Source organism: Montipora capricornis, chromosome 10 (genome assembly GCF_036669925.1).
Source record: "Montipora capricornis isolate CH-2021 chromosome 10, ASM3666992v2, whole genome shotgun sequence".
NCBI lineage: Eukaryota > Metazoa > Cnidaria > Anthozoa > Scleractinia > Acroporidae > Montipora > Montipora capricornis.
In genome coordinates, this window is record NC_090892.1 from 25,224,395 (window position 1) to 25,250,329 (window position 25,935).

The window sequence follows — 25,935 nt, forward strand, 5'->3', positions numbered from 1 at the left end:
ATGCCGTAGGATAGACAAGAGAATATCGAAGATCGATAAATTGTTAGCAGTACGCTTGTAGGTACATAACATCGTAGTCTGGCAATAATGCCAATCGTTTTGCTTATCTTTGAAGTAATGTGTCCAATATGATATTTCCAGTTGAGATTTGAGTCAATTGGTACGCCTAAATATTTGATATACGACTTTTGCTCTGAAGGCAAAAAAGGTTTGGAATCATTAGTAAATGCTCACATTTTGATCGAGGGAACACATTTTCATACTGGGAAATTTGTGCTACATGTAATGACTTTGTTTTTGTACCTGACATACATGTAGTCACCGAATATCAGGAGAAAAAATAGAGGAGAGTTTCGTCTGGTCTCAATTTCATCCTTGTTCCATAGCAAGGAAACTTCAACCAAAATTCATGAATAGTTTCCCATTTAGGGCGTAAAGCATGTGAACAAAGCTTATATTTTTCCCGGCACCATTCGTTACTAAAGATCATTGTTTTGATCTCGTAGAGTTGTTTGTGGCATCATAGCATATTTATGTCTTGTTGGAACCTTGGTCGACTTGTGCCTGATCCAACAGACGTGGAAGTTTTGGTTTACACTGGGAAATGTTCGAAATGAAAGTTATCTGCCATCTAAAGCAAGACAGGATTGGGGTGATGCAAATAATGAGTCTACTCCATTGCTTCACTCAAACGTATCTGCTTCCAAATCAGCATCGGTTTCTGGCGTTCACCTAGTACAGCCCAGTGTGCAAGAAAGAGGTACAATAACTTAGTTCTCATGACTTGTAGGGTCTATGGCAGGTGCCTCCAGCCCAACGTATTTTGTCTAGCAATACTGATAACAACATCTTTCTGTCAGAGGTACATATGCAAGGCTGTTGCCTAACAGGAGCCCGGTAGCCTGGGCCTCCCAAAGAATAGCTCTGGGCGCCTTAATTTTTCACAGCAACACCTTTCACTTCATATGTTGGGCTCCTAAGTTCTCAGCGTTTAGCTATGACGGCCCCTTTAAAATTTTCTTAGGCAGCAGCCTTGATATGGGTTATTGACCAAGCGTGAGGTCAAGATGTCTGATATTGGCCAAGTTCTTTTTTCTTTTTTTTTTTTAAACACGCAGAAAAAGAACGAGGCCAATATCCAGCCATCTTGACCGAACAAGCTTGGTCAATAAAGGATTTATTATATGGGATAAAACACCAAAAAAATGGTCTTTGATCTTGCGGGAAGAAGCGAGAAATCCCGAGCGGGCAGTATAGCTCCATCTTGCCCGCTCGGGTAGCCAATCACAGTGCGGGATTTGGTTCATCTTGCCTGCTCACGGAGCTAGTCATATAATAAAGTGTATCACAGGATCTTCTTCCAGGGTGCTCAACATCCGAGCACTGTATCTAGTCTCAAAATTCTTGCTATCTCCAATAAGATGTATGCTCATACCAATCCCAATATCATCATCATCATACTTCCCAAATTCGGTTATCACTCCCAACGACGCCCCTACATCTACTGGAATGGCAGTTTTAGTATTGTGCAAAAGTAATGCAAAGGAAATTCGTGTGAAGAATATAGCACTCGTTTACTGGTTAAGCTTAAGTGCTTGTTTCGGTGATCAGGCCTAAGCTCTCTTTAAAAAGTTTACTGTATAGTGTTCTGTATAGTTTGACCGACGAGCCACCGAACCGTTGAGCCGCTCAAAGATACGTCTTATACTACTCCTGTAAACAACCAATTTGACTGACGAGCAACCGAGGCACTGCAGAAGTACGGCTTTAAAAATGTATATTCGCGAAATTCGTCGAATTACGTTTGCATGACTTTTGCGCAATACTGTCTATGTACCTTGTTTGTCACCCCCATTTTGTTTATCATTCTTTACCTTTACACTGCTAGATCCTTCAATGTAATGCTGTAAGATTTTAAACCAGTATCCCTATTCCCCACCTGGCCCTGGGCACTTCCAGTTCAGGATTTGGTTTTGTCTGTTGAGTCACCAGTCGTTGTCCATACTGTATGTCATTCTGTTTTGCTCATTCTGTTTTCCCTCAATCGCTCTACATGTTTGTTTCCATATTCCCAGATGTTACAACAAAGCCTTCTACTCTCTTCAGTATTTTGTTTCTCGTTGCTGTCCACCTCCCCATTTAACTGTTAATAATCCCACTTCTGATCCTATTGGAAGTATAAATCCAGACCTAAATGCGACCTCCAGCCGCCGCCGCCGCCTCTGCCTCCGCCTCTGGGACCAGGGTAACAATCGCTGTTCCATCACTTGCAAACCATGTCTTTCCTTCCAGATGTTATCTGTATATGCATTCCCTTTCTATAGCTGTGATGGGTTATGGGTTTACCTTCATCGCTGACTTGCCTGTTCAGCAAATAACACTATGGCAGTTACATTCAACTTCTTGGACCATCTAGTTCTGGCAGGAGTGGGATGACCTCTGGGCCTGCGCTGCTCCGACCCACAGGACACCTGCCATTCGACAGGCGACAGTCGATCCTCATTCACACTGTTGCAATTGATGTGATTACTCTTTTTTTCCAGTAGAGCACTTTTCAAATTACTGTCGAAAGAAATTACGCCGTTGAAATTGCTACTCATAGTGATTGGTTGAAAAATTTTGTACCAGTTTATCAACCAATGAAAAGGAAAACCAAAACCAATGGCCACTTGCACTTGCGATTTTTTCGCGCGCTTTGAGCAAGTTACATGGAATTGCTACGAATTTGGATTGAATTGGTTCTTTGCGCTGTTTGCACTTGTTGTGATTGTTCGAAGTAATTACTTTGGTATTTGTTTTACGACACTCAATTGAAAATCGCTCTACTCTCAAATTGAGGAAAGTGGTGATGTGGTGCGACAACCACCAATGTTTTTGTCGACGCACCATCTCTAGAAAGGTTGTTGTTCGAGACTGAAGAGCCACTTTTTCACGTGAGGCACAGCTATTCCCCGCCGGACACCAACCCGATATTTCATGGCGGCACAGATTATCATCATCGTTATCGTTGTTATTATTGATATTATTATGCGTTTTGTTAAAACATCTACAGGTTTGTTCCAGTACAAGTTAGGAACCACAGGGCGTCAATTGATTTAATCTATAAGTCAAATGCCTCAAACGGCTAAAATATCTCATACAATCTTAATTACATAGTAGTAGTTTAAATTCCCTATTTTTATTAGCAAATCCTTAAAACTTAAAGTGCCCCTGTGATAAAAAAAACCATTTCCTTTTTTCCTTCAGATTTTGAAACTGTGTTTGCTTAACACCTGACTGGCAAAATTTTGAGCTTTGATTTTTATCCAAAGGCCGTTTACTTTGAGTGTAAGTTTTGGATTTCACGGTCCGCAATTACTCACGTTCAAAACTGACCGATTGGACCTCAGACTGTTGGTTCCAGGGAAAAGTGACGTCAGAGGCTCACTAGCTTAAAATTTCAGCGTGTGAACGCAGCTTATTATATATGCAAAGCGTGAGTTTAAAAGTCTGAAAGCCCAAAACCCCCGTGCTGCATATTAATTCTGCGGCGTACACACGTATTGCATTCTTAAACTAGTGAGCCTTTGACGTCATTTTCTCCTCGATCCAGCTCTCTCAAGAACATAATGTTAGTAATGGTGGACCATTAAATAGGAAAATTACAGTTAAAATAAAGAGGTGTCTTTTTGAAATCAAGGCTTAAAACGTGGGTCACTTAGTGTTTTGTTAACATAGTTTTGAAATCCAAAGAAAAATATGAATTGATTTTTTGGTCACAGGAGCACTTTAAGAAATTAATAAATAATCAGTTCTAGAATGTCTATTTTAGTGCATAAACCTTATTCTCAAGATATGGTTTATGAGTTTGAAACTGCTCTAAACTGAAATCTTAAAATATATTTTATTGATGAACAGAAACTAAAAAAAACTTGAAGAAAGCTTTTATCAGGCAATGCTACAACAAGTTGCAAAATTGTTGAGACACTTTCATTAAAAAACACCTTTTCTAGGTTCCAATGCCCGTATCTAGAACTTAAACCTTTCCCACTTCCTCTCCCCTCTCCCCCTTTTAATGTTGACTGCTTAAGTTTCTAACATTTTTTTTCTTGCTAGCAACACTGATAAGGGGGGGAGGGGGCTGCAGTGTGAGAGATAACAGGGAAATTAATAACGCCCCGAGAAGGTGAAGTGTCTCCACTATTTATGCAACTTGTTGTAGCATTGATGATGGTCCAAAAATTTATTATTGTTGTATGTTAATAGCCAAAAACGGTGAACGTACCAAGGCCATCTCACCCCGCCCACATCCGGTAAGGTGGCCGAGATCGTCATGCTCGGTTCACTGTCTTATTTCGTGCTTTACTACAGAGTCACATTATTAGAGTGAACGTATACTATATCCTATAATTACAGCAATCTAATTAACTATATCCTAAGAATATTATATCAATACTAATTGGCTATACCAAGTTTTGATATAATCGGAATCTAACCCGAATTTCGTGGGTTCAATTCCAAACCCTAGTCAGAGTTTTTCTCTGTCGTTGTGTGGGCCCATTTCCATTAGTAGGGCTAACGCATGGTTCATATGGGGTAGAAACCTAACACTTAACATTACACTCTAATCAGTTAAGTCTGTTCAAATATAAGTGCTACACGAGCTTACACGGCCAACGTTTGCAAAAACGTAATCCATCCTTGTACTTGTACATGTTCATTGCCGTGACTTTAGCATCTTCAGTTCCCACGACCTGCTCCCGTCTGACCTTGTAGCTCAGTCGGTAGAGCAGCAGTGATCTAGCCCGAAGGTCGTGTGTTATATTCACACCCTGGTCAGAGTTTTTCTCTGTCCTTGAGTGGGCCCATTTCCATTAGTAGGGCTAACGCTCACATGGTTCATACGGGGTAGAAACCTAGCACTTCACATTACACTCTAATCAGTTAAGTCTATTGATATATTAGTAATAATTAAGTTATTTAAATAAATATAACCTAATGCCTGTTTCCTAAAATTAATGTGTTTCTTGTGAGATGCTCATATGTGGACTTAAAATGTTCTAAAATTGCAATGTGTACTGTGCTTGAAATAACTGCTTTCTGCATTTTCTCTCTTCCCCGTCAGTTTCTTTACTACACCCTCCATCTCTTCAGACCATCCTCCAAGGACGGCCATTTTAATGTTATATTGTTGTTTAAGTTCCCATAGTTGGTAATTGTACCTGGAAGTTTTCTCCTTCTTTTTATCACGAACTCCAATGCATGGGCAGCTCACCTCCAGCATAATAGCCCTTTTCTAGTAATGGTTGATTATTTGAGCATCTACTGAATTTGCTTTCAGTTCAGTCTTTTCTCCGAATACTGGAACATCCCAGAATGCTTGAACCGCATTCTCGCTCTCATATTTTGGTTGGTGCTGAACAGGAGAGCACCAAGGTGCAACTTTGTCTATTACCCCCAAATCTTTGAAAATTAAAAAAAACTGATCTTCTGGGCTGCATTACATGTATGTCCCGACAAATACTTACTCTGTGCCAGGGCCCGTTACTCATAAGGACCGGGGGACCGTTTCAGGGTTACTGTCGATAAATCTACAGGACATGTCAATTGGTGGGCTTGCTCGAGTGTTCTTTCCATGATAAACTGGCGTGAGTAGTAACTGCTCGTGCAACTCTGTCATTCCAGCTATTGTATGTAATGGCCATGACGTCCAGAGTCTAAGCCATGCAGGACAATTCTGTACTCTGATATTGTCATTGTCCCATCGCTTGAAAGTCAGCTTCCCTTGCCACTTTGCTTCAACTCTTTGCTTCAACTCTGCACTTCTTTAAGTAGTCTACAATCTGTGCATGTTGCCCTCTTTCACCATTCTCTGTGCGAATAGAGGGTTCCTTTCCGGATACTCTAGATTAATATCCGTTTTATACTCCTCGGCAAAACGTTTTGCGTCTTTCACCATCGAGATACTCCTATTTTGATCGCCTGCTCTTCAAATCTCCTTGCTGTTTTCATCTTAGGATGATCATTTGTATTTAACAAATAAAGAACCCTTGCATGTCATCTGTTCTGTTTAAAGCACGCGGGAAGCCGATAGAGTTCCAAAGAAGCGTTGGGGAAACGAGTGTTTTCCCTACTTCTTGAAAATGAATTCTTCATTATAACCTGAGTGCAACTTCTTTCATATGTATTGGAAACCTGACTTCAGACTGTATGAGTACAATAGATTACATTGTAAAAAAAGTCAGTGATGCGAAATGAGATGAACTGAAGGGGCAAAGTGCCATGCATAAATCATATTTTTTTTACGTGTCTGCTAAGCTAGTCTATCAAAGGGTGGAAAAAATAGCAATTCATTGGTTGATAACGTTCTTCCACTGTCGAATACGGATTGCATTCCCTTCTTGTCAAAACTGAATTTATGTTCAAAGGAGGTATTTTAGAGTTGAAAGCTCTCGTGACCAACAATTTGTTTGGCTAAAATTGGTTTATTCTGTGTCATCAAAACAAACAACATCGAGTTTCTCGGTGTTGTCTGTTTACTTGATTCTTACAATCCGGCACTGTTATTTCATGTCTTTGATCACTGTTTTTCTTGTGTTTGACTTCATTATACTTTTAATTTTCTACAGGTTTTCTTGTGAGATTTCTACTGTGCTTCTCAATAACTCGTAACACCAGTAAGATCATGGATTGCTCTGTTCCGCCCGGTGCTATCACGTCTATCAATGGAGTGCGTGTTCTCAGCTTGTGGTGGGTTATTTTGGGACATACATACGGTGCTATTGCACAAGGCGGAATCCTGAGTAAGTTCAATGCACTGTTTGTTACTCGATTTAACAGTCACTGTTATCACTCTTTCCATTTCTTTAACTTCATGGAAACAGAAAAGTCAGTATTCACATGCACCACACCCCACTTTAAACGAGGAGGCCTGGAGCGCATAAGTCACTCTGAAAGTTATTTCAGTGGAAAACTTGAGAGAGCGATAATAATAAAAATAGGCACGCATTGAGTACTTGTGGTAGTGCAGTAACTTGACACAGCACTTTATTCCATAATAACTGTCAACGGAGCTACGTTTTGTTTTCCAGGAGATTCAAGTTGTCTTTGCATAATAAGGAGCTCTAATAGTACACAATATTGTTTTGGTACCGTATATCATTATAGTGCCATGGTGGGTAAAAGATGAAAGAAAGTAAAAGGGAATCGAGAAACATTGGCCTCGAGGCTGACATGTTGGTCATTTTCAAGTTCCAGTACTTTTTCATCGCAAGTTTAAGCGTGTACTCTGAGCGTCTAACATCTTTCCACGACAAAACTTCATGGCAGTTTGTCTCTGTCCGGTGGGGTTAGTATCTTAAATGGGAGACCTCAAAATATACGACTTGTCAGAAACATAAGACTGAAAATTCTATTTTACAGCTCAAAAATGCGAAGTAAGCGAGGTACTATTTTGTTAGCCTGTTTATGCAAAACAAATATTGATGCAAAAGTGAATAAATATTGATACACAGTTTTTAGGAAGAGCAGAAGGAAATTTTTAGGAGGTGTCGATAGAGAATAAAAATTTGCGACATGACAATAACAAAAATTTTTTACCCGCGAAAAACATTTTGGAAGATTTTTGCTACGTTCAATTTTTCTATTGTACTTTTGGCTGCACAAGTAAATCGCAAAATGGAAAGTGACATCGATTTCAGCGGCCGCTTGTGATCGATGAAGTTACGTTGCGTGTTTACAAACAACTCGCGAATCAAAGGATACATCTGTGCCAAAATGATGGTAAGACACCAGGTTTTTGTTTTTGTTAGTTTGTTTTTTGTGTCTTTCGAGTGGTATAAAGTTTGATAAGAAATGTGTGAATTAAACACGTGTTTGCGATCTTTGTGCACGTCCAACTTTTGAGGTTGACCATTGTATTCACTCTCTTAGACGAGATTATTTATCACCAAGTAATTCCATCGGTTTGGAAATAGAAGCTGCTTTATTATTCATCAGCGTCGATTTTGGAGCTCATTTGTTGAAACTCAAGCACGCTTCGAACAGACTTGTTTATTTTCGTGATTTATTGCCACCACGGACTTACACTCTTACACTCTCACTCGACATAGTGTGGTGCACTGTACAATAATAATAATATACATGAAAAAATACTCGATTCTGATTGGCTAAGAGCAGTGCAGTTCAGGTGTAACACCAGTGCAAAAAGGGTAATGCCAGTGCAAATTCCACATTGAAATTCTAAATTATGATTGCCTAATAAACAATAGGGTTTTGGTCAAAACCAACAAATCTTTTGTTTTCAAATCAAGTGGGAGCCCTGGATGGCGCAATTGATGGCGCAATTTTTCCCAGGCAATTTTTCCCAGGTTGCGTGGTACTGTTAGGCCCGTTTTAAGGTTTGATAGACGCTTTGTTGACAAATATTCCAAGACGTCTTGCATCCCTGGCTGGAGGTGACTGAAGACTCCTAGCTTCTTAATAATTTGTAATTTGCCGTAAGTGATTTGTAATTGCTGTGAGTGATTTGAATTTGTTGTGAGTGATTTGTAATTTGCTGTGAGTGATTTGAATTTGCTGTGAGTTTGTAATTTGCTGTGACCAGTTGGTTTTGATGTGACAGTTGTGGGCCACCGTACATTCCATTCTATTTCGCAGTTCAAATATATGGAACTTCATATCTCTTAAAAATCATTATAGGAAACTTAAAACCTTCCCGCCCTTCAAGCACGATTAGGATGACTACTGATCGTTATTAGGGAGCTTAAGCACGCGCGTTTTTGAGACGTTGACGTCAACCGGAAGAGAGCATTTAGCGTGCCAGGACAGTGGTGTCCCCAGATTTTTATACTAATCATCTCTAATGGGGAAAAGTTACTCAGCAATGTAAATGTGGTTATGTAAAGACAAGTTAAAAGTGAAAACAGCTCACATCCGGTTGCCGTTCGCGTCTCAAAAATGCGCGTGCTTAAATCCCCTATTACTAAGGGAAGAACCGTAACGACTGAAGCCGCTGGCCTCATATATTCAACTCGCAGTTGAACCAAATGTTGGGTTGTTGAAATTGTATAAAATGTCAGAAGCTTGTTTAAAGCTTTTTAAATCAAATTTAGACTTTTTAAGTTTCATTGAACATCGATTCAACATTTCCTTTGTTTTCGAAAATATTGAGTCGATTTAAAGTCGTTTGGACATGCAGAACACACGCATGTTCTCGACTTCGAGAGAGTCTGGTGTATTGTTCTGTAGACTTGTTGTTAGCATGAAGTTAGAACCCTTTGATTTGCGCATTCAACAGAGCTTTACCTAATAATAATTTCCTCTAGCGAAAAAAGAAGGAAAAACTATGCACGAATCTCCTTGATATTCTGTCACGTATGCGCGACGTGACGTCAATGCAACATCATCTCCACCCTTCCGCCATTACGCAGGCGTGAAAATTCAAACTGGTTGTAGCGAGTTTTAAACCGGTTAGGAGTTTAATTAGTCGTCCAAAGTTCTGGACGTGCAGAAGTAGTTGCTGTTCCTTCTCGCTCAGGAGAGAAATCCAGGAAAGCTCTGCCCAGCTAAGTACCCATTCAAAATTTTGGGTAAATGTTTAAGCCGCTGAAATGGGCCTTCAAAGGAATTGATTGGTATTTGAAAGGACTTTATAACCTATCCAATCAACTTGTGATATTGTTGTTGCATTCCTACGGCTGATTTCTGTAGATAACAATCAACCTGCTTATTTTGCTTATTTTGCTTCAGATGACATTCTCCTTGGGCTGAACATTATTCACCGGTTTACGTTTGCAACTATCTCTAGTGCCTTCTTCTCTGTCGACAGTTTCTTTGTGTTAAGGTACGAGAGTCGTGTAAATGTGTTGGTCGCTTCAGTAAACGTTTACTAGTTTGATTTTGTAGGCCAAAACCGTCCCGTCCTTTTTTAGTTTCTCTCCAGCCAAGCGCTACTTGTGGAATAAATAAAAAAAAAAAAAAAAAAAGGAAGTGACCTTTCCAACGTGAAGATTAGTCATTGAATGGGATAAAATTAAAGGGAAATTATGGCTGCGGTCAAGTTTTGTTCATTGGCTTCATCAGGCGTCGAAAATACAACATACTCTTCACATAGCAAAGTGGGGGCAAGGTGCTGATGTGGTTGGCGCGCCAGACCTCACCCTTAGGGTCGCTGGTTCGCGATCTAACTAGTTCTACCACTGTGTTGTCGCCTTACACAAGGAACTTCAAGTTGCGCCACGCTGTTTCTCCTCACTACCCTGTAAGGATGGGTACTAGGGACATATTGGGAGCAACCTTGGAATTGGCTAGTATCTATCCACAGGGAAGTATGAATACTCCCAGTCGCGTCATGCCACAGAAATCGGGATAAGCTTCGGCCGTGTTAACCCAAGCGGTTCGTAGGAACAAACAATTTAACAATCCTAACCCAAATTTGCACTCTCTGTTGTTTAGGTATAGTCGAGACATAAAGAGAGAATACTGGTAGATTGGAATAACTAGCCTTTAGACTGGCGGAATCAGACTGCCAACATATCCACCAAAAGAGACTGGAGACTTTTTAAAATTAAATTGGAAATCTCTATTTGTGCGTCATTTCGACAAATTAAGTTGTGTCATTAACACGATATATTTTTGGATTTACATCTTTTTCCTTTAGCGGTTTGCTTGTGGCATACCTTTCCTTCCGTCGCATGGAAAAAAATGATGGGAAACTTCCGTTGTTCAAGTTCTACTTTCATCGATTTTGGAGGTATTAAACGTGTTTACGATGCATTGTTACATTCATTCTTGTGAGAGATTCCACGTAGTGTTCTTAAGTATGAGAGGAGAAACATCGCATCGCCCACAATGCTATGACATTTCCGGGACTTAAAGGCAATTTACCTTAGTAGGGGACCTTGTGTCCTATTGTAATATTACCTGGCTTTGGGCGAATTCGTTAAATAAATAAAAATAAAATAAATAAAACTTGAATCTACCAATGAGATCAGACCGTCAAACAAAAAAGGAAATTGTCCAAAATGCAGCTACCATCGCTCACGTTTGGCGCTTTTTTCGGCTGTTTTTTGGCGCTTTACAAAAGTTAGCAAATGGGTTTTGTAGATGAGACCTTAAAGAAGGAAATGAGGCCTTTTTTGGCTTTTCAGTAGCTTTGGAACCACTTGGAAATCTTACTTGAAAGTGACCTATTTTCGGGCATTTTTAGTATGGGGGAAAATATTCATAGCCATATTTTTCCTTGAAATAACGCTCTTTCAAACACTTAGCATATGGCTTCTTTTCTTTTCATTTAAAGAAGTTCCCTAACAATTTTTAGAGGAAAAGAATGATCCGAAGTACTTGGAAAATTAAACTTTATATCTGTCCTCCTGACTCTTCGGCCTTTAGACTGCTTGGTCACTTGCATAACAAAAGAATCGGTGGTCTTTGATTTTCCCGCGAGGACGGTAATATCTTCAAACTCCTTTGACAATAGCATTTCCGCCATGTCAACTTTCCTTGTAAGAAGCGCAAGTGTATAACAGAAAACAAAAATCTGTAACATTTACGGCATGTTGCGAAGATTGAAGGTAACTCAAGCCACTTGAAGGCGATAAGATCTTCATTCAAATGTTCGCTTGGTTCTCGCTTAACCTATAAATGCCGCTTTGAACTATTCTTGAATTGCAAAAAAGTGTCTTTTAAGAAGATAACATTTTTTTTTAAATTTATATGACATGTTTCGATGTTACGAACATCATCGTCAGTTACAGAATATTTGGAAAGAACCGTTAGGACTATATAATAACAAGGCGAAACATGCATAATTAATTATGATTAAGTGACAAAAATTTATAACATATTTGACTGAGTTGCAAAGTGTTGGAAAGAGTATAAAGCCTAAAACGCAAGTGTCATATTAACGTGATGGACTTGTTGATTTAAATTTGGCTTTTTGCAATTTATAGGCATAGCTTCCTTAAGTTTGAGCTGAAATTTAGTGGGGGCGGAATCAAGGATTTCGAAACAATCTGCAGAGCAAGATTAACGGCAACGTTCTGGGCATTGTAAATGTTCGAAAATGTGTGAGGACTTGTCTGAAGAGAGCCGCCGACCGCCGACCAGTTGGCTCATTCGAGAGCCCACTGGACTTCCGTGCAGGAGGTCGCTGGTTCGAATCCCCGGCCGGACCAACGCTCAGTCTCTTTAAATAACTGAGGAGAAAGTGCTGTCCTTGTAACTACATCTGGAAATGGTTAGCCTTTCTAGTCTCTAGTCCCGTCTCACAGCACGTGTTCCTTAACTCTGTGGGACGTTAAAGATCCCACACACTATTCGAATAGAGTAGGGGACAGTGTTCCCGGTGTTTTGGTGTAACCTTCCCAGCATGTGGCCGGCTTGGCAGGATTAACTTGAAGGGCTTCTGTGTAAATGAGATCACAATTATGTATAACAGCCAGAAGTCAGGCTACTTAGCCAAGTGCTGGAGCTTCACTCAAAACAGAGGTATTCACGGACGCTTGTGGAAAAATGACGACCGGTTTCGCCGATATAGCAAGCATTACAGCAAGCACAAGTAAATTTGTAAATCGCATGTGAAGGAAGTTCTCTAGGGACAGAATCCTTCACTGAGAAAAGCCTGACCTCTTAATTTGAGCGTGGTAAACACTAATTTGATGTCGAGATCATTACAATAACGATTAACAAGGCGGCGTATTTTCCTTTGAGCTACAGTAGAAAAACGTCCTAAATAAGGTAACTTTATAGAAGTGTTGTTTACTCTGTGAAGTAGTATTAGAGGAAGGAGGTGTTTGAGTGGAGCCATATCGGTCAGAGAGTATTCACACTTGACACTTACGTTTTAGGCTTTACACTCTTTCAAAATGTTATCAATTTTTGTCACTTAATCATAATTATATAGTCCTATGGTATTTGAGCTGTGAACAAAGCAAAAACTCCAAGTCACTTTTCGGAGACGGAGTCGATCCTCCCGACTATGTTCTTTTGCAGCAATTTAATTCTAAACTGGTATGCCTGCCGTTGATATAAGCGAGTGATTCTACGTTTGAAGCTTTGACCCTATCCCGAGAACTTTTTACTCTTGAACGTCTGTGAGAGAGATAGCTGGCTTTTTAAGGGCTTTTTTGCCCTTTTTCTGCGTTTCTTAGCAGATCGTTATGCTCTTTGAAGGCGTTGTTCTGTTTTTGCCTTATTTTTTTTTTCACTCGTTCTTCTGACTTCTTTAGCGTGTTTTGGTTTGTGGCCGCTGTCAGCTTCTATCTTCCTTGAACTTCTGGAGTTCGTTCTTGTCGGTGCTCTTTTGATCGATATTTGATGTTGACATCATCTTCGCAAAGAGAATCAGCTTTCCTTGCGCTTTGTGTAAATGGAGGTGGGATGCGATCGGGATTTACTATGTTTTGATCATGACCATGCAGCTTTGATATATTCCTCAACCCTTAACAAAACAATAAACATTTCATTTAATATGTAGCGCGAAGTTTCGAAGTAAAGCGGGAGTTACTCGAAGCATTCTAGCCATGTTACCTCTTTAAAAACTGTGCTTTGTTTTCAACCCTCTCAAGGAATCATCTCTGTACTTTGCCAGAATCGAAGCTCTTCGTTTTTCAATTTTGCTGGTGATCTTACCGTAAGAGACGCTCCGGGAATGTCGTCCTCTGTTTAGAGTGTACTTGAAGCCATTCGTAACAATCCAAACACTGCCTGTCCTCACTAACCTCGTTTTCAAGCAGCTCGGCCCTGGCCAACCGAGTGATCCGCGATATTTGCATTCCCTGTATGTCAGGTGGTTTCTTATCACCCAATCAAACTAAACCCCAAACCAGTAATTGGGCACGTTTCCAGGCTCCTGTTCCCTTTACATTTATTTGCTTTGAGTGCTAATTGACTTGTTTATTTATTGAGCGCCATGCTTTTTCCTAGGTTGACACCGAGTTACATGTTTGCGATTTTATTTTATTCCAATTTGTACGCATTTCTTGGTGAGGGTCCATATTGGTTTATCAGGCAAAATAGCACCTCGTGTGAAAAGTACTGGTGGACAAATTTGCTGTACATCAACAATTTTTATCCAACGCATTTGGGTGATGAGGTAAGGTATACGCTTGTCGTTTCTTTGTATCGGGACAGAAGACGTGTAAAAATTTTCTCTTTAGCAAAATATGATGGATACAAAGCGAGTCTTGCCTTTAAGGACGGTGCCTACTATTGTTATTGCGCATACGCTCTGTGCATCTCAAGATACTCGGGTTTCCTATTAGTGGTGCTTACCAATACAGTGATATTTTTGGGCGGTTTAAAACTATCCGGAGAAAGTAGATCTTAGTAAGTACTCTTTGTATCCAAAAAGAAAATTGGGGGTAACCGTGTGTATTTTTCAGAGATAATTAAGCTTCAATTTGAGAAAGAACGCCATACATTGCTTTGTATTTTATAGCTTTTTGCAAATATTATTCATCAATTATCTTTGAAAAATGCGTGGTTACCCTCAATTTTCTTTTTGGATTTCGATAACACTTGTTAAGACCTACAATTCCTCCATAATCATAAAACGGGGCAAAAATACCTTTTTCAGAATTAGTAGGCACCGTCCTCAAAATTAACCTGCACGTAGACCAATCTGTTAACTCTGTGAATGCTTCATAATTACTGGGTTGCCAGTATGGCAATCCCAGTCGGAAAATGGGTGAGATTTGTTTGTTTTCTCTTTTTTTATTGGATTTGTTGTAGAGTTATTCCATTATTAGCCTGCGTAGCACGTATTTCTGTGAATTTTGGTTGTGCGAAAAATGGGGCTTGGTATTTTGCGCTGCCACAACATCGAAAATCTTTTTCCACCTCGGAAATTCTAGTCTTTTCTTTCTCCCAATGAACTGCTCTTTAGTAATCTCTTACCCCAGGTAGGATTAAGTGTTTGCAGCTCATAACATTTAAATTGCCATCACGTTCAGAGTGTAATGTGCTCTGATGATGATGTAAGTTATGATGTCATTTTTCAGTGTATTGGCTGGTCGTGGTATCTCGCTAACGACATGCAGTTTTATATCATCAGTCCTTTGGTCATATTTCTGGTCTATAGGTAGGTGTTACCAAGCATCAACTGCTAACATGCGGCAATGAAGTGAACGGAAAATCATTGCTCGTACCAAGGCAATTTGAGCGATCATTGCCTAAAAAGTCATGACATTTTTGGACTTCAATGAAATTCGAATTCAGAAATTCTAAGATATCTGTGCGATGCTCTAGCAACTGCATCTTCTGAGGTCTGCATGGTCAATTTAGTGTGTTTGTGTGAGAATTTAACAAAATGGAAGATATACGAGTTGTAAATTATCCCTTTACTTCACTTGCTTTTCATTGACTTGCTTCGTCTCTGAGGTTTCAACAACTTGATAAGGGCGAAACATGAATCTCTTCGTTGAGGGCTTGAGCCCAGGTTATCATGGTTGCAGAGACCCTTTCCACAACAACCTCCCCCAATATTTCCAGGACTACCAACCACAAGAGTCCTTTCTCTGCAGAGATCTATACCCAGGGAAAAAGGGATCGAACAAACTAGCCTTCAATTGCTATTTCAAGCGACACTTGGCAGGATAGTCATTAGAAATGTAAGCTGTTATTGCTGGAAAGGAGTTGCTGACCGTTCTGTTGTTGGTGCTGTGATCGACGTATTTGAAATTTTTGTTTCCTCTTTTCAAAGTTCGACTTGTAATCAAATTCACTTTGCCTGTGAACTGTTCTTTTCTCTTTTTTAGATTCAAGTGGAAAGGAGTGTTTGCCAGTGTGGGTGGACTTCTCGGAGTTTCTTTTGTTGTCACTGGAGTGATAATTGATTATTATGACCTGAAAGTAGTACTATTCGGCATGGGCGATTAAGTGTTCCATGATTCTTTTTTTTTTCCTTGTTTGTTTCTTTTTTTATTTTTCTTAACAACATCAGCTACGAATAGATAGATTAGACCATTTAAAGACACAGTGTTCCAAGTCAATGAAGCAAATTAAAGCAAATTGCACCCGGCAGTCGTGGCAGCGGTGATGCATTTCACAAACTGTTTTCTTCTTTGCTGGGAGTCAAAGGATTTTTGCGTGAGTTGGTGTAGAAACTAATTCCCTTTTCTTTGCTAAACCTCCAAAAGGGTCTTGGCATGTTGGTCATACCCGAAATTCGCATTTTATTTTTTCTAAAGAGCAAAAAAAGAAGAGTTAATCAAATTATTGATTTAGTGAGAGTCAAAGAAAATCCTCTGTTTTTATAAAAGGTAAGCAATCTGTTTACTTCTACAGATATTTTACTTTGTTTTTACTACGCTAGTTTCAAATTGTGAGAGCAAACGAACTTAGTTGTTTGCACTTTTCTTTGCTTTTAGCAATTACAGGAATTCGTTTCTTTACTTTGACACCTTTTTCCACGATTGAAAACTAGCAAATTAATAACATTGTGACAACAAAGTCAAATGAAGTAAAATCATATTCATTAAAAGGGTTTAGCGTTTTAAGGAAAGAATACCCAAAGAAAAGCCACTAGCAGTCAGTCAGAGAATTCCGGAAATACTGATTGCTCTGTGAGTGGTTAGTTTCCCCAACCCTGCACGATCCCGGCTGCTTGTTTCTCAGGAAATGGCAGGGGTTTTTTTTTTTTTCTCAGGGATCCTAATAAAAAACCAAACAATGATGATGAAAACAATTTCTCTAACCTGTTGTATATCAAGCCATATTGTCGCATCTCACCTTATCTTGTGGGAATGGTCCTTGGGTATCTGATCCACGTTGAAAAATCAGCACCTCGTCTAAGCCCATTGGTAAGTAGTAGACAAAGACCTATTCGCGATCGCTTTTAAAGATTTTTCCGACAGCTGTTTGCCTTTTTTTGGACTGTCACGTTATTTAGAGTGTTTAGGGGAAGTCTTTAGTTAATCAAGTGTTTAAAACTTGAAAATGGTAATGTGGAATTCCTTTACTGATAAACTTATCGTTACATCACAACCAAGATGATTCTGAAAAAAAAGCTCTCTTTATCCAAGCGATTTGCCATTAACTTGAAAAATGTCGGGTCGACTTTTTCCAAGATTACCCAAATGCATTCCGTTTCAAACTTGTCCATTTGTGTCCATCTATGCATTTCTTTCCTTTTGCTGTATTTCTTTTATGTTGTTCAAGAGTTTTAAGTGGTTATTGCACTGTGTCATTCTACTTTTTGGGCATTTTGGGTGTCATGAAGTTACATCATTGTGCATGACATATCTTCTTTAACCCTTTCAGCCCCGTGGGGTTCCCCATTGACGAGTAAAATCTTCTGGCGTTAGACAGAGTAAAATCTATAAGTGGCACTATTAGGAGTGAAAGGGTTAAAGTCCCGAACAATCTGAGTCAGCAAAACAGTAGGTACAATCCTAGACAAAACTGTTGGGAAGGTTAGCACATTTGAAGTCTTCATTGCTTCTCTCCCCTCCCCCCTCCTTCAATGCTGTGCAAAACTGAATGGTTTCAGTGGAAAATTGTTGACTTACCTTCCAACATTGAATAGGGGGAGGGGGGCTGTGTAAGAGAAAGTGAAACTATTTCTTTTGAGCTTTAACAGAAGCAGGTTGAAATACAGCTCTGGTGTGGTTCATTTACATAACCTTCCCAACTACTTTTGTCTATGAATGTCTGAAAATTCTGGGCGTGGTCTTAAATTGGAAAGACGACTTTTTTCTTAGCGTTTACAGTGCTTTTGAAAAACAAACACAGTTAAATCTTGCTTTAACATTTAACTGTTTTAGGCCATGTTATCGTGAATTTTAGGCGTTGATCTGGTTAAAAATAAGGCACGTTTTCAACTTCATACATGTGTTACGACGTCATGTTGCATCAGTGTCTCAATGGTATTAAATTGTAGAGCAAATAACATGATGAAAATTCCTTAGGTAAATGAACAGAAAGGGGAGGAGACTAAATGATAGTTAATTAAAGCCAAAAAGCTGGTCTTGAAAGGTCAAACGAGTTCACGGACTAAACTCGTACAATGGCGAACGTCAGTTGCACTTTGCCAAGTTGAGAGCAGCGCCTTTTAAAAACGTCATGTGTGCATTTCAAACAGAGTCACATTAAATAAGTAAATTAACAGTGATTACTTTTTTTGCACCAGTAGCGTGAGTAGGATGTCCTGTCAATCATTGACCTATTTTGGGAACAGTAAACATGTATGTGAACATTACTCCATGACATTACTCCATAAGAAAATGCGAAATATATGCCCAATGAATGTGATATTTTGCAACAATAACGTAGTTATATGTAAAGCATACTGGAATACTTACACTGTGTTTCTGATTATAGACAAAAGTTATTGTATCTACTTATTTTCAACATTACTCCATTGAAACCATGTATACACAAAGGTTAATTAGATGCAATATTTCAATTTAAGCTCTCTTTATGGAGTAATGTTGCAGTTTACCTAAATTAAAGCTGAAATGACCGTGCTAAGTCCTACTACTATTTCCTTTTAAACCCTTTACACTCCAGTTTCAATGACTGATCTGTAGCTGTGCTGTAAAGGCATTTGATTTAGGCTTCGACAATGGAGTCATGTTGGGAGTGATGTCGGGAGTAATGTAAGTGCTCTCGCACTGCTCGCACCATTTCTTGCTAAATCGATCGAAATAAAACAGTTTTTGGCATTCTTCCAACGTCCTCCAAAAAGAAAGCTATCTTTTAACGAATATGAAACATCAAACAACAAAAATGTATTTTTTATGGCATTCTTAGTAAACAATTTCCCAACAGAACGGATTTTGGAGTAACGTTGTGAAGCGTCACGCTAGTCTGAAATCCAAATCATAAAACGATGATTTTAACCAAATTTCATTATTGTGAGATTTTATTCATGCATTGGAAAGTACATCATAAGAACGTGTCTAGAATAACAAATGGAAGCCACATGTCAATTACTACGAGAGTTATAAGCGTTCAAAGCAGATTTCCTAGTCTCATACAATCCTAGACAAAACTGTTGGGAAGGTTAGCACTTTTGAAGTCTTCATTGTTTCTCTCCCCTACCCCCTCCTTGAATGTTGTGCAAAACTGAATGGTTTCAGTGGAAAATTGTTGACTCACCTTCCAACATTGAATAGGAGGGAGGGGGGCTATGTAAGAGAAAGTGAAACTATTTCTTTTGAGCTTTAACAGAAGCAGGTTGAAATACAGCTCTGGTGTGGTTCATTTACATAACCTTCCCAACTACTTTTGAAGTCTTCATTGCTTCTCTCCCCTCCCCTCTCCTTCAATGCTGTGCAAAACTGAATGGTTTCAGTGGAAAATTGTTGACTTACCTTCCAACATTGAATAGGGGGAGGGGGGCTGTGTAAGAGAAAGTGAAACTATTTCTTTTGAGCTTTAACAGAAGCAGGTTGAAATACAGCTCTGGTGTGGTTCATTTACATAACCTTCCCAACTACTTTTGTCTATGAATGTCTGAAAATTCTGGGCGTGGTCTTAAATTGGAAAGACGACTTTTTTCTTAGCGTTTACAGTGCTTTTGAAAAACAAACACAGTTAAATCTTGCTTTAACATTTAACTGTTTTAGGCCATGTTATCGTGAATTTTAGGCGTTGATCTGGTTAAAAATAAGGCACGTTTTCAACTTCATACATGTGTTACGACGTCATGTTGCATCAGTGTCTCAATGGTATTAAATTGTAGAGCAAATAACATGATGAAAATTCCTTAGGTAAATGAACAGAAAGGGGAGGAGACTAAATGATAGTTAATTAAAGCCAAAAAGCTGGTCTTGAAAGGTCAAACGAGTTCACGGACTAAACTCGTACAATGGCGAACGTCAGTTGCACTTTGCCAAGTTGAGAGCAGCGCCTTTTAAAAACGTCATGTGTGCATTTCAAACAGAGTCACATTAAATAAGTAAATTAACAGTGATTACTTTTTTTGCACCAGTAGCGTGAGTAGGATGTCCTGTCAATCATTGACCTATTTTGGGAACAGTAAACATGTATGTGAACATTACTCCATGACATTACTCCATAAGAAAATGCGAAATATATGCCCAATGAATGTGATATTTTGCAACAATAACGTAGTTATATGTAAAGCATACTGGAATACTTACACTGTGTTTCTGATTATAGACAAAAGTTATTGTATCTATTTATTTTCAACATTACTCCATTGAAACCATGTATACACAAAGGTTAATTAGATGCAATATTTCAATTTAAGCTCTCTTTATGGAGTAATGTTGCAGTTTACCTAAATTAAAGCTGAAATGACCGTGCTAAGTCCTACTACTATTTCCTTTTAAACCCTTTACACTCCAGTTTCAATAATTTATCTGTAGCTGTGCTGTAAAGGCATTATTTTAGGCTTCGAAAATGGAGTCATGTTGGGAGTGATGTCGGGAGTAATGTAAGTGCTCTCGCACTGCTCGCACCATTTCTTGCTAAATCGATCGAAATAAAACAGTTTTTGGCATTCTTCCAACGTCCTCCAAAAAGAAAGCTATCTTTTAACGAATGAAACATCAAACAACAAAAATGTATTTTTTATGGCATTCTTAGTAAACAATTTCCCAACAGAACGGATTTTGGAGTAACGTTGTGAAGCGTCACGCTAGTCTGAAATCCAAATCATAAAACGATGATTTTAACCAAATTTCATTATTGTGAGATTTTATTCATGCATTGGAAAGTACATCATAAGAACGTGTCTAGAATAACAAATGGAAGCCACGTGTCAAATACTACGAGAGTTATAAGCGTTCAAAGCAGATTTCCTAGTCTCATACAATCCTAGACAAAACTGTTGGGAAGGTTAGCACTTTTGAAGTCTTCATTGCTTCTCTCCCCTCCCCCCTCCTTCAATGTTGTGCAAAACTGAATGGTTTCAGTGGAAAATTGTTGACTCACCTTCCAACATTGAATAGGAGGGAGGGGGGCTATGTAAGAGAAAGTGAAACTATTTCTTTTGAGCTTTAACAGAAGCAGGTTGAAATACAGCTCTGGTGTGGTTCATTTACATAACCTTCCCAACTACTTTTGTCTATGATTGTAGATTTATAGTAGCATATCCTGTCCGGAAGCGACAGTCTCCTTTTGCTTGACATGAAAGCGTAAGAACTCTCTCATTCTAACATTTAGGTCTCGCTCCTTTGAGAAGTTGCTGAATACCTGGATCGAACAGGCAAGAAATACGAAAATTTCAAAACAAATTTTATCCATTTTTGGCAAAAGGCATTTTGCCGTATGCTAAATTTCTTAAGCGACACAGGGGTTACCCCAAGGAAAGCTTTGGAAAACTATACGTCCCATTGGGACGTATTAAAATATGCGGGATCTGCTTGCAATGAGAACTAGCCACTATGTTATCACCTAACTTAGACCTTGTCCAAGAAATATTGCAGCGGACGTAAAGCGTGTTACAGTCATTTCTAGGATGATGCGAGTTAAAGTAAAACCAAAAGATTTGAGCCTGCCGTGTCCTTGCGACACGGTGACGCACTATTAAAAAGGGATCGCCTCACGCTCTGATTATCCAAGATCGGGATAAACAAACAGCAACAAAGGGATGAAACCCTAAAAGATATTCTAGTCCAACGCAAGAAAAATGAACGGGGGATTTAAAAAAAAATGAACGACAGATAGCATGTTAAGGACTCATTGCAATTAGGAACTTTTTTATTGCACAAATTATCGCAAAGCTCTGTATGCGACCACAGTTGATTGTCAAGTCATCTACCATGTGCCTAATGCGCCACGCCTTTTACAGTGCGTCGTCTTGTTTAGTGAATTACTATTAATGATTTTCTGTTTCGCTCGTGGAAAGTAAAATAGTAGCAATTATGGATTTTTCCAACTGGAAACTGACTCCTTTTTTGTGCATCTTAAAAGAGGAGAAAAGATGTTTTCAAGTTAAACGTTGACGAAAGCCGTTTCCAAAAGAACAAGGAAAATGCCAAAGAAGTTTTCAAGTTCACTTTATCTTTTGGAAAATTACCCTATTTAGCACTTATGGAATTATTCTCCAACACTCTGAAGATCTTTGAGATATTGTGATGATCGGAAGTGACTTCGTTTCGCAAAGTAAGCGTTTGTCTGTTCGATCCTCTGCCGTTGGCATCAGTCATTGACAGACACAAACTTTCAGACATGATCAAAATAGTACTTATCTCAGTGCCTACTCCATGAACGAGCAGCTCGGCTTCGTGTTACTCGTGTCTCTTGGAGCATTACTAAACCACGAAACACCGAAAGGAAACACCAAAACATCATGTATGACCCCACCATACATTGAATACTAACCGACAAAGGTTGGATTTGAGATTTAATACCGAAATTAAATACCTAGGCCTAATTAGGCCTGAAACGTTTTCTCCTAATCTCAAACTTGAATCTGAATCTTGATTTTAATCTCAATGAATTAAGAACATCAACATTTTAGGCCAAATTAGGCCTAAAGCGACATATAATCTCAAGACCAACCTTTGTTGATTAGTATTCAATGTATGGTGGTATCATATATGGTGTTTCGTTTCGCTGTTTCTTAGTTCAGTAATGTCCCGTTTAGTGCCACCGAACACACTCTAGTGGCTGTATACTGTCATGCCGAATTTCATTGGTTGTGTCTTCTGATGTGACTACATAATGCATAAAAAAGCATGCCTTTAAAGTCGCCTAAAGCTGTTATAAATGTTATTGAAAAAACACATTTCAGTTTTCTTTTACAAGTTGCGTCAGTGACGTCACCAAAGGGTATCTTTGATTACTTTGATTGCAGAGAAAAATACCGAGACAGATTGTTTGTCTGGTCGGTTGGTTTGTGGCAATTGGTCTCGGTGTGACTGTTGTGTATGGTATTTATCCTTCTACCAAGAAAGGAGGCACGCCATTCAATAAGGCTGATAACATTACTTACGGCTCCTTTAGTCGCTTTACGTGGGGTCTGGCGCTTGCATGGGTCATTTACGCTTGCAACAAAGGATATGGAAGTAAGTAAAAGTCGAAATCAATACGATAATTCTTCTTATGGTAAACTTTATTTTTAAAGTGACATGCTAATCCCTAAATATTGGAGAATTGTGTGAAAACTAAGGAATACTGAATGATCATCATATTAACACGTACATGCACCATTCAAGCATTGACGGCGTAGACGTTTCATTAGAGATAAAATTGTCGTCCGGCGTCCAAGTCTGCCTCGTATAATGTTTGTGTTGCAGGTCTTGTAAACAAGTTCCTATCTGCGTCGTATTGGATTCCACTGAGCCGTTTGACATACAGTGCGTATTTGCTGCATTTGATGGTTCTGGGAGCTTACTTCGGGTCCTTTCAACACACGACAGAATACACCGACAAGATATTGGTAAGTTGAATACAGTAATACATACCATGTCTTTATGAGCCGTCCATCACTCTTTAATTCAGAATTCTTGGTGCTGAGTATACAGCAGATGTGACTGGACTTATGTTAGGTCGAGGAAATAATTATTCATAGATATGATAACCTCACGTCAGTTTGTTCAACACGATGAAAATAAGGAAACACAAATCGACGGGATTTTAGAATACAGTAAAACCCCGCGAGTGAGATCTTTTTTTTAGGAACCTGATACCCTAAAATTGTCAGGAAGACCCCCTCGAAACAAGAACCTGTTGTCCCTAAAATTTGAAACAGGTTCTTATTTTCTAAAATCTACAAAATGTACGCACTTTCAATTGGCAAATAAGATCAATTGAAATTTAAAGTTTTCTACAAACGTTCGTTTCTTAAGATGGGCATTTGTTTACGCAAGCGCTGATGATTTGTTATTAACAGCATATACTTTCATTCGTACACATTCCCAACATTCAGTAATTGTTGCCAAAGGCACAACATTTTAATCTGCTCTGTTTAAATTGTGAATTGGGCAATGAATTTTAACAGTAAACGCACGTGTTGATGTTCTGAGGATTTTTGTGATCTTTCGATTTTACTTATGGTCATTTTTTGTGTGATTTTCTCCATTCTGTCTTTAAATTTTATTCAAATTTTATATAAGGGATAGGGAAAAACCGGCTGCTGCATAGGGGATGAAGGCCGAATACCAGGAAATTCTGCTATCTATAGCGTGATTTTTTCTTCAGAAAATAAGAATCTATTTAAGGACGATGCCTACTATTGTTATTGTACATATGTTCTGCGCATCTCGAGATACTCGGATTTCCTATCGGTGATGCTTACCAATACAGTGATATTTTTGCGCGGTTTAAAACTAGCTGGAGAAAGTAGATCTTAGTAAGTACTCCGAAATCTCGTTGCCATACCTACAGTCTGTGATTCCTTGGAACAGTACATGAATATACAGAACTAAAGCTTTCGCGGTTTACCCTCCACTCACAATGCTGTTTGCACGCAAGTCTCTGAGCCCTTTTGGCAAAACAACATTTTAGGAGGGCAAGGTATTGCAAAATGTTTCAACAAGTTTGTCCGAGGCTGTACGTTTTACGAGCACGACACGGTAAATTTTTCGCCGGCGTGTAAATAAAACAAACAGAAGGTACATTAGTCACCCGTGTCATGCATCATAGGGATACCGCGCACATTTGTGGAGGTGTGCTCGGCACTCCAAATATTGGTACCGTGTCGCTATTCTGAGTGTCCCGTATCAATTTTGTGCGTGAAATGGGTTATGGTTTCGATGATCTCTGAAACGTCGATTACCTTTTTTTGTTAGACCATCTCCCGAGATATTATTGATCTCTCGGCCATGAGGGTAAATGTTTGTGTTTCCTTTTTGCAGGCATTCTACTTCGTTTCCATAGTAGCGATGTCCTACGCTGTGGCGTTTGTGCTGGCTGTTTGTGTGGAGTTTCCTATGATGCAGTTGGAGAACGCGTTTTTCTTTAGAAATAAGAAGTAGGGCATGTAATGCCAATCATGTTGAAATGCATGCGCAGATCTTTACTTTAAACACTGGTAACCCATGACATCTCCCTTTATTGGTATCATGTAAAAAAGCGTAAACTGGCCTACCCGACCTGTAAACAACCTGAAGAAATGTCATCATTTGGTGGTTTCGGCTGACTCGACATCGCTATCAGCACCTTGTTTCATTCAACTCTCAGTTTGTCCACTGTTACAAAAAGCCGAAGCCTGGTGACCCAACGAGGACTTCTGGTTGATTTATTTTTTAATTGTTATTTTCTCAATTATTGTTATTTTTCATTTTTTATTTTTATTATTATTTGTTTTTAAATAAAATACTAGTGAGCAGCACACAGCAGCAAATCTTGTCATCTTGTCAGTTTCATTTTCTCCGACCGGTTTCGTCTGGACCACTAAAACTTCGTCAGGGAGTTTAATTGGACAAGATGGTACATGGAACTTGTTTTATACCTAAGTTACAAAGTAAAAATCACGTTCCAACAAGGGTGTGAAGAGCGAAAGACACCCACAGAACACTAAGTGCAGGATATGACCAAAAATCTTCATGGTATAATGTAAAATTATCATTTGGGGCTCACGGATTATGGTTTTGGTCATCTTCCAGGATTCTGCGCCATACAGTAGAGTGCTTAAGACATTGCTTTTGAAGAATCGGATCTTTGTCATCTGGGTGATGTTCTTGGATCTACAAGTGCCTCGAAGCGAAGCAAAGCCCTGGCTTTCCTTTGAAATCCGGACTAGGATCTCTTCTTCTCCATTTCTGCTGGTGGACACCTTAGATCCCAGGTAGGTAAAGTGTTCAGCCTCATCTACCACTTCCCCATTCACCATAATGGTGAGGTTTTGCTACTCATCCTTAAGTACCTTGTCTTCTTACTGTTGATCTTCAGGCCTAAGTTCCCTGCTGTAGTTGCCCTGCATGTCCTGGTGTCGGTGGGCGAGCAGCGCAATAAGGTCTTCCAAGACACTGGGCAATGTCCATCTAATCCCTTTTCTTCCACTACTAGTCACTTGTTTCAAAACCCAGAAAGGGGGTG

The 25,935-nt window shown here is 39.2% G+C and overlaps 1 protein-coding gene across 1 annotated transcript; it reads left to right on the forward strand.

Annotated features, from left to right (window-relative positions):
• Positions 1–25,365, forward strand: LOC138020516 (nose resistant to fluoxetine protein 6-like). Its single transcript, XM_068867490.1, has 13 exons — positions 1–5; positions 507–760; positions 6,609–6,782; positions 9,730–9,823; positions 10,640–10,732; positions 13,906–14,074; positions 14,982–15,061; positions 15,738–15,831; positions 16,471–16,544; positions 16,628–16,781; positions 22,751–22,961; positions 23,193–23,335; positions 24,753–25,365. The coding sequence occupies exons 1-13, from the start codon at positions 1–3 to the stop codon at positions 24,870–24,872; spliced, it is 1,665 nt and encodes a 554-aa protein (XP_068723591.1). The 3' UTR covers positions 24,873–25,365.
• Positions 25,366–25,935: the final 570 nt, after the last annotated feature.

What these genes read in the sequence shown, in the direction of transcription:
- LOC138020516 (XM_068867490.1), top strand. An exon ending in CACCTCGTCTAAGCCCATTG is followed by an intron (nt 16,782 to 22,750) that starts GTAAGTAGTAGA and finishes CTTTGATTGCAG; the next exon opens with AGAAAAATACCGAGACAGAT. An exon ending in TTGCAACAAAGGATATGGAA is followed by an intron (nt 22,962 to 23,192) that starts GTAAGTAAAAGT and finishes TTTGTGTTGCAG; the next exon opens with GTCTTGTAAACAAGTTCCTA.